At 39.2% G+C, this 8,667-nt stretch overlaps 1 protein-coding gene across 1 annotated transcript in view; it reads right to left on the bottom strand.

The window, feature by feature from the left end:
- Positions 1-8,167, bottom strand: part of AKR1C4 (aldo-keto reductase family 1, member C4) — a 65,662-nt gene extending 57,495 nt beyond the window's left edge. Inside the window, exon 1 of the mRNA XM_006903072.1 lies at positions 8,084-8,167. Coding sequence (XP_006903134.1) covers positions 8,084-8,167 — 84 coding nt within the window. The remainder of the gene's footprint in view (positions 1-8,083) is intronic.
- Positions 8,168-8,667: the final 500 nt, after the last annotated feature.

Below are 8,667 nucleotides of genomic sequence, written 5' to 3'. Positions count from 1 at the left end.
AGAAGAGTACTGAGAATACCATGGACTGCTAGGAAAACGAATAGATTTTACCTGGAAAGGGTTAAACCGGGTGGTTCCTTGGAGGCAAGGATTCTGAGGCTCCGTCTACCTTACTTCGGACATGTAGTGAGGAAAGACCGGTCCTTGGAGAGGGTGGAGGGACGGCACAGGAGAGGAAGGCCCTGTATGAGGTGGATTGATTCAGTGACTGGGATAGTTGGGATGGGAGTGTCAGAGACAGTGCGATCGGCACAGGACAGAGCGGAGTTTTGGGCTGTTGTACATAGGGTCGCTATGAGTCACAGGCGACTCGACGGCACACAGCAACAACAACAACATATTCATTTACTAAATTTTGACTTTCATTAACTTGTAGATGCTGGTGAAACCTGTTAGGTTAAAAATAAAAATGGAGGTTAAAACTCAACTTAGAATTCCCTATGTTAGGAGATTTTACAAAGCCAAAACTCAGAAAATCCTGTGTCAGGACATTTTCTGATACCAGATCTCAGAAAACCCTGTGTCAGGATATTTTCCAAAAACCAGAAATTCCAATATTAGGACCTTTTCCGAAACCAGAGACTTTATGCACCAATGAGCTACTGCAATGTCAATTCATCTCACAAAATCCTAAAACACAGTTGCTAAGACCCCATATAAGCCCCCTGAAGCCCAACCCCCAGTGCTACTTCCCTTGCTAAGCGGCCTATATTATTATTATTATTATTATTAATTTCTCAATAAACTTTGAGAAATCTTTCTACCTTGATGTGGTTCTTGGTTTCAATCTGAAACCTTTCAAAAGCTGACATTGTTTTTAAACAAAATTGCTTTTCTTTTTTCCTTAGAACTTATTATCACTCTTTTTGATCGTTTTACTCAGCCACAGTTGTACACATACTGTTTTATGTTTTCCATAGTTGTCTGATCACCCCTGGTCATATGTCCCTTTTAACTTCAAGAAAAAAGGAATTAACTTGGAGAATCAGACCCATTATGTTGCTGTTGTTGTTAGTACCATTGAGTTGAGTATGACTCATAATGACCCCATGAACAGAAGATCTGAACCCTTTTCTATCCTGCTCCATTCCATTCCACCTAGTTGAGAGTCTTCCTCTCCTTCACCAACTTCCCAGTGTTCCTAGCACCATGTCCTTCTCCAAGTAATAACCTCTCCTAACAACATGCTCAAAGTATGTGAGACAAAGTCTCCTCACTCCTGCCTCCAAAGAGCATTCTGCCTGCTCCCTTTCTAAGACATATCTGTTTATTCTCTTGGCCATCCGTGGGATGTTCAATGCTCTTCTCCATAGTTCAAAGGCATCAATTCTTTTTCTGTCATCCTTATTCATTGTCCAGCTCTCAACTACATAGCAAGTAATTGGAAAGACCATCACCTGAATCAGATGTACCTTAGTCCTTAAACTGACATCATTACTTCTCAATAATTTGGAAATTGTCTTAACCGCAGATTTTCCCAGAGCAATGTGTCTCTTTATTTCCTTACTACTCATACCAAGGGTGTGTATTGTGGATTCAAGCAAGATGAAGCTGTTGACAGTTTCAATCTCTTTTCCATCCATCATGATGCTGCCTATTGGTCCAGTAGTAAGAATCTTTGTTTTCTTGACAGTAATCCATACTGAAAGCTGCATTCCTTGATCTTCTACAAGTGCTTTAAGTCCTCCTCACTTTCAGCAAACAAGGTTGTATCTTCTGCATAATGCAAGTTATTGATGAGTCTTCCTCCAATCTGATACCTTACTCTTCTTCATAGAGTCCAACTTCTTGGATAATTTGCTCAGCATACATATTGAATAGGTAAGGAGAGAGAACACAACCCTGGTCCATGATAAGAGAGAAAAGATCAACATTTCGCTTGAGATCAGGAGAGTCTACAGTTCATTGTTCCCTGGAGTGAGAACAAGGTGAGAGAGTGGTCAGCTGAACTTTCCAAAAGCTTATTCACTTTTCTTTTAGCTGGGTGTAGGGTCCATCTTTTGGCATTTAAAGCAGAACAAGATTTCCAAGTTGGTAGGAAGATAGGTTAGTTGTAGGGGAAGAGACAGACATGGGGATAGCAAACTTAAGAATTATAGAAAAAAAAATTGCTGAAGATGCTGCACATATTTTAATCTTGACACCTAGCTCAAGATCAAGAGGAAGGCTAAGGGAAGCTGCTTGAAAGGATGTCTCATATACACTTTCATATGGGCTCAATATATGCCCACTTCCGAGAAATATCTAATTTTGGAACAGGGTCAAGGCCAATACTTGATTTAGTGGAGATGCATTTTTTTGACAGAGCTTCACTCTCCTCTTCTTCACTGTGTGATGTCTTTTCTTTATCTTTCTCAATAATGAGTCTTTAGGTTGCTTGCAATTTCTATTTGATTGCAAGTGTCTGGTAACCTGGAAATTATTTCAGCAATGAATGATGCTTCATTATTATTCCGGGTGTTCCTTGGCATTTCAAATCTGATAGTTTGTTTCTTCAGGCTATTCCTGGTTGTCTTCTAGGGCTTAAAGTAGGTATGGCCAGATTTGTCATGTTGTTGTTGTCGTTGGTATGTGCCAGCGAGTAGCTTGTGATTCCTAGTGACCCTATGTACAACAGCTCTGAACCCTGCTCTATCCCTTGCCAGCTCTATTATCTCTGACATACTGATGCTCATTACTCCAGTCACTGAATCAATCCATCTCATCAAGGGTCTTCCTCTCCAGACCACTTGATTTTGCTCATGCAAAACCTTATACCAGGAAGCAGTCTCTGAACAGAGCAAGGACACACTGCATGGTTCAAAAACAAGAAAGGAGTGTTCCGAGTATCTTTTTTTAAAAAATTCATTTTAATACGCATTTACAGAGATTTTGGATTTCCATTCATTCATTGCCACACTTTTCTCCCTGCCCACCCCTCCCCACCAGTTCTCTCCCCTCTCAGAAAAGAAAAAGAGATGAAAAAATTCCTTCTTTGGTATACAATTCTCCCATCCCTTCTCCCACACCCCCCACCCCGAGTACACTTCTCTATGCAACCTTAATTCTGGATTCCTGTGCTAACCATAATACTCAATCATATATCACCTCTAATCTGTTCTTTCCCTTATCTGTTTCAATACAGTATACATAATTTATCCAGTTTTTTCTCAGTCTTACCTCAACCCTGATGTCAGACCCATTTTACAACAGTGGCACCATGCAGTATTTGTCCATTTCTGCCTGAGATATTTCACTCAGCATAATGTACTTCAGCGTCATCCATTTTGAATAATATTGCATGAGTTCCTTTTTTTCAATGCGGCATAGTAGTCCATGTGTGAATATACCACAGCTTCTCTATCCATTCGTTTGTTGATGGGCACTTAGGTTGCTTCCAACTCTTTGCTATTGTAAACAAATCTGCGATAAACATGGGTGTGCATATATCTGCTTGGATGGCAGTTATGGTCTCTCTGGGGTATATTCCCAGTAATGGGATTGCTGGGTCAAATGGTATCTCTATTTGCAATTTTTGGAGAAAGTGCCACACCGCCTTCCACAACGGTTGCACCATTTCACATTCCCACCAACAGTGAGTAAGAGTTCCAGTTTCTCCACATCCTCACCAACATTTGTTGCTTGCTGTTCTGTTAAATTTTGCTCTTCTTACTGGGGTGAGATGATATCTCATAGTTGTTTTTACTGAATATCTTTTTTCAATATAACTTTTCAATCTATATAAATAACAGCTCATTCAGAAGGCTGGATTTTATGAGGAGTTATGTGGCATCAGGATTGGAGGAAGACTCATCAAAAACCTATACTATGCAGATGACACAATTTTGCTTACCCAAATGGAGGAAGAACTGAAGCGTTAGCTACATAAGATAATGGACTGTAGTCTTCAATATAGATTGCACTTCAACATCAAGAAAACAGTGATTCTTATCACTGGCCAATTGGCAGCACCATGATAAATGGAGAAGAGATTGAGGTTGTTAACAATTTCATCTTGCTTGAATCTACAATCAACATTCTTGGCACTAGCGGTCAGAAAATTAAAAGCATTGCATTGGGAAAGTCTGCTGTCAGGGACCTCTCCTGAGTGCTAAAGGGCAATGACATCAGCCTAGAGACTAAGATGGGCCTGACCCAGGCCAAAGTCTTCTCATATTTACTATGCATTGGAAAGCTGTACAATAACTAGGGATGACAGAAGAATTTATACCTTTGAGGATGACAGAAGAATTGATACCTTTGAATTATGGTGCTGGAGAAGAGCATTGAACATACCATGGACTTTCAAGAGAACAAACATGTCTATTACAGAGACAGTAAATCCAATTTTTTCCTTTGGAGGCAAGGATTTTGAAGCTCCATCCCATATACTTTAGGCATGTTGCAAGGAAGGGCCAGTCTTTGGAGGACATCATGCTTGGAAGAGTGGAGAAACAGTGTAGGAGAGGAAGACCTCGGATGAGATGGATTGACACAGTAACTGGGGTAGTTACTACAGTGTGACTGGCTCAAGATAGGGCATATTCAGACCTATTGTTCAGAGAGTAACTATGAGTCACAATTAACTCGATGACACATAACAACAACAACATCAGCTCACAGATACCAGCTAGAATCTGTCACTTCTATTTTTACAATAAATCAGACCAAATGTAAACACATAATAGAGACATGTTTACGCCTCTGATAAGTAATTATCAAATAAAGTATATAAATTCGTGACAACGCTGAGGATGCCGAGCATTCACCTCTCAAGCGTCTTTTGAGACAATAAGTCTTATCGGCACCATTTGGAAGTTTGAGATGCAAATGTCAGGATTGCCTCCTGCAGTAGGTCTGGCTCAGTGTCCTTCAGTAAGCAAAATCAAGACATACGACTACTTGCCAGGTGAATCTGAGAATATTTCCTTGTGTGTGTTGCCAAAATGTTACTGGACAGGTCTTTTTCACAATTGTGAGAGGAAATAAACAAAAGGAATTATTTTTATTTATGTGATTTATAATCAGATATGGAAAGCAGGGGAATCATTCTTCAAAGCTCTGTTTTGTTTGGGTTTTTTTTTAAACATAGTTAAAAGGGGCTTCTATAGGGAGTAACAAATCTCATGACATCATTTGGCATCCAGGTTACAGGACTTCCAATGTTACTGAAGAAACAGTTTACATCTTTACTGAAACAAAGCTATCACCATTTAAAATGGTGCTTATTAAGGCTGGATTCAGTTTAGTCACTACGGAGATCTTTTTTCCATGGTTACAGAGGTTGTGCATTTGTTCACAGCCTTTGAAATGAGCAGAGCCGTTAGTTACTTAGCTCCCTAAACAGTAATTTTCACACATAATATGGGAAATAAGCCATTTGTGTGCAACAATCCAAGATTCAAGGGGTTTTCACTAATACAGAGTTTCTATATTATTCTAACTATATTTTACACTACACATCAAAAATAAAAAATCAATGCTGAACTTTCTTCAATGCTACCATTCACTCTTACAGTGATTCCTTTCATAGTGGTCAGGGGATTCCTTTCTTAGGTAGACAGTCATCCTCTGGTTCTTCTGGTCTTCTGGTCTTTGAGGCTGGAGTGTATATGGAACATTAATCTTTAAGAGTAATTATTTCCTAACAGCTTTCATTTCCTTTGCTCTTCTTTGCTCTATACAGGGAGAGAGCAATAGTTGGACCTAATCACTAAGACGCTTTAAGACCCCACTTGCTGCTCAACACAGATATAGAATCTTGTTTTGGTGGACTACATTTTGCCAATAGCCATTGTCCCCTAAGATTATGGTCCTGAATCCTCAAACTCAGTGATACATTCCTTCAAGTTGGCTAAGAAGTTTTCACCATTTTGTTCCTGTATGCTCAACTCTATTTGTGAATGTTGCACATATAAATACACATATAGAAACATCCTCTGCGAAATCTCTGTGTGTGTGTATAAGTGTAGTTCTATTCACCATCCCACTTCTGTTCAACGTGAGTGTAGATCTATTAATCTAGTCATAGATTATTTTTATCACTGTTGTTACAGGATTGGGTAAATGTAGTGTTTACTTTTTTGTGTCTTTAACTCTTGTGCTTTAATTAATTAATTAATTAAAGACAACATCCCATTTTATTTAGGAATCTGAAATAAACCTGGGTTAGGTTTTTATCCCCCCTCCTGCGTTAAGTCTTGTGAAATGAGTGGTGAATCAAAGACAGATTTATTCGTCGTTCTCTGAACAAGTATACCTACAGGTGTGTCCTCACAGCTTGGTCAGCCAGTTTCTCTTCTTAGTCCTCCCAGAAGAGATCGTTATTCCCCACGATGGCCTTCAGTTCCTCCTGCCCATCCCACTCACTGCTGCAGATCTCTTACAGCGTTTCTGACACTCTCTTTGAACTTTCATGCATCAGTTTAACTGCACTAAGGAAGTTCATCAGATCCTCATATAGAAGGTCATATAGACCTTCTGCCTGCTGCTGATAGAAATTGCTGGCACTTTGTTCAAACTGTTCATCTTTGATTTCTACCATTTCCCCCAATTTCTGCAGTACCTTCTCGTGGGCCCTCCTGAACTTCTTCTGCACCTGCTTGGTGTAGAGGCCAGTAGCCCCATCAGCCTTGCCCTTGGCCATCCTGCGGCTCCCTGGGAGGTGGCTGCCCTGGGCCCTACACCCTCTTGTGCTCTTTTTAAGTATCTTACCTTTGCTGTGATAATTTTGTGCTGACTTGTCCCTTATCATTAATGCCTTTCTCTTAACATAAACTAATAATTATCTATCCTCTCTCTATTAGTGATTTATCTACCTTTTCTCTTCCACTCTCTGATGTATCAAATCATATATTTAATTATTATCCTGGGGATCCTAACAATCTCTTCAGTTCAGTTAACTGGGTTAATTTTTTTTACCAGCCTTTCAGGTCCCCAAGGCCACTCTTACTTAGAGGTATTCACTGAGAATTAACAGTTGAGGTTGCTTTCATGGATTTGATTAAGACTAAAGTGACACAGAGGGAAAATCAGCCAAAATACAAAGTCTTATGAGGGATAGTACAGAGGAAGCCATGCATGAGCTTCCAAGAGTTTCTAGTTCGACTCACAGAATGCACTGGATTCCTTCAGGATGGAATTTTGACAAGTTATGGGAATCTCTACTTGATAGGAATCTCATTAGAGATTTGGCACCCATGTTTTTATAGGTCTGGCTACAGAAATATTTTCTGCTGTGCACATACCTTAATACCAGAATCTCAGAGGGAAAACAACATCACCCTAAATATCATTGTTTGTACCATTTAGACCCATTTAAATACCTCCATCAAATACAGTATTCTGAGATCCCTCCTGATTCTTACTTAAAGTTGTCAGTGAAGGCCAAACTCCAAAGTCAAACTTTCTATATATATTTTCACTGATTGTTATCAAGTTGGAACTGACTCATGGTTGACTTTCCATTGGATTTTTGGAAGCTGTAATTCAGATAGAATAAAATTTCTGATCTGCTAGTGAATTAGAATTATAAGATACATTATTTTCTCCTAAAAAGAGGCCACTTTTCCTTTCAAAATGCATTGCCAGTAATGAAAAGCATATGAGGGACGCTCAGCTCAGTCATTTACAGCTTGGTGCTAAGCACAAAAACTGCATTTCTCTCCCAATATGTCTCATGCATCTCTATTTGAAAGACCACTTACCTTAAAGATATCTGTGCATAGCATCTCCTTGATAGAAGGAAAATATTTCTTGAATCATAGAAATACACACTCTTCCCATTACAACTAGTCTCAACACAAGACAACTGGTAGGCAGTAAGTTACATTGCTAGATTCAGCTTTTCTAGCAAGTTGTAATGTAAATGGAAAGAAGAGGGAAAACCAATATCTAGAATCATCTGTAGATGACCACATATCAGACTCATAAGCTTATCAACTTTCTTACTTTATTTATGGAACAGTTACAGTCTGGGGAAACTGAGACCCCAGTAAGTATCCAGAGCCACATTGGGAACTGGGCATGTGACAACCCAAATTAATCCCCACTCAGCCTGAGGCTATTTTATTTTGAATGTTAAACTCCAAATCCCTATCCTTACCTTAATATCTGTGGCAGTGCCAAATCCCAGAACAGGCATAAAGTGACCATCATTAAGTTTCACACCATGATGTTTGAGAGGCATCTTGTGTCACTGTTGTGGCTAAGCAGAGTCTGTTTCCTTTTCTTTCTATTTCTCAGAGGTATGAGCAACACAAAGGCAGCACTCCAAGTGCTTAATCATTGCTGACCAATTGGCACATAGGAGGAGCCAAGGTTAAGGAAGTATTTCAAAGAAAAGAAATATTGTCTCCACTTGATGGTGTTATAAACCATTGATGCATGTTTTATGATGTTGATTATAATCCTCACATTTTATGTGCGTTCTTCCCACTGTTTCTTCTAGGTTTTGTTTTCATTCACCCTTCCATCCTTTCTCTTCCTACCTTCATCACTTTGGGTTTGTTCCACATTTCTCTCATACTGTCTTTAAAACAAACCCCAAAATATCTTTTTTGTTCTTTGGGTGAAAAGTTACTGAATAAATTAATTTTCTATTTAGAAATTTATATAAATTTCCTCTCATGGCATGGATTGCAATTCTCACAATACAATGGAACTGAATCCCTTGGGAAGAAATATATT

This window comes from Elephantulus edwardii, unplaced genomic scaffold, assembly GCF_000299155.1.
Source record: "Elephantulus edwardii isolate Elephantulus edwardi_28Jun2011 unplaced genomic scaffold, EleEdw1.0 scaffold00505, whole genome shotgun sequence".
Lineage (NCBI taxonomy): Eukaryota > Metazoa > Chordata > Mammalia > Macroscelidea > Macroscelididae > Elephantulus > Elephantulus edwardii.
Note: the sequence above shows the minus strand (reverse complement) of the source record. Positions and strands in the feature narration are given on the sequence as shown.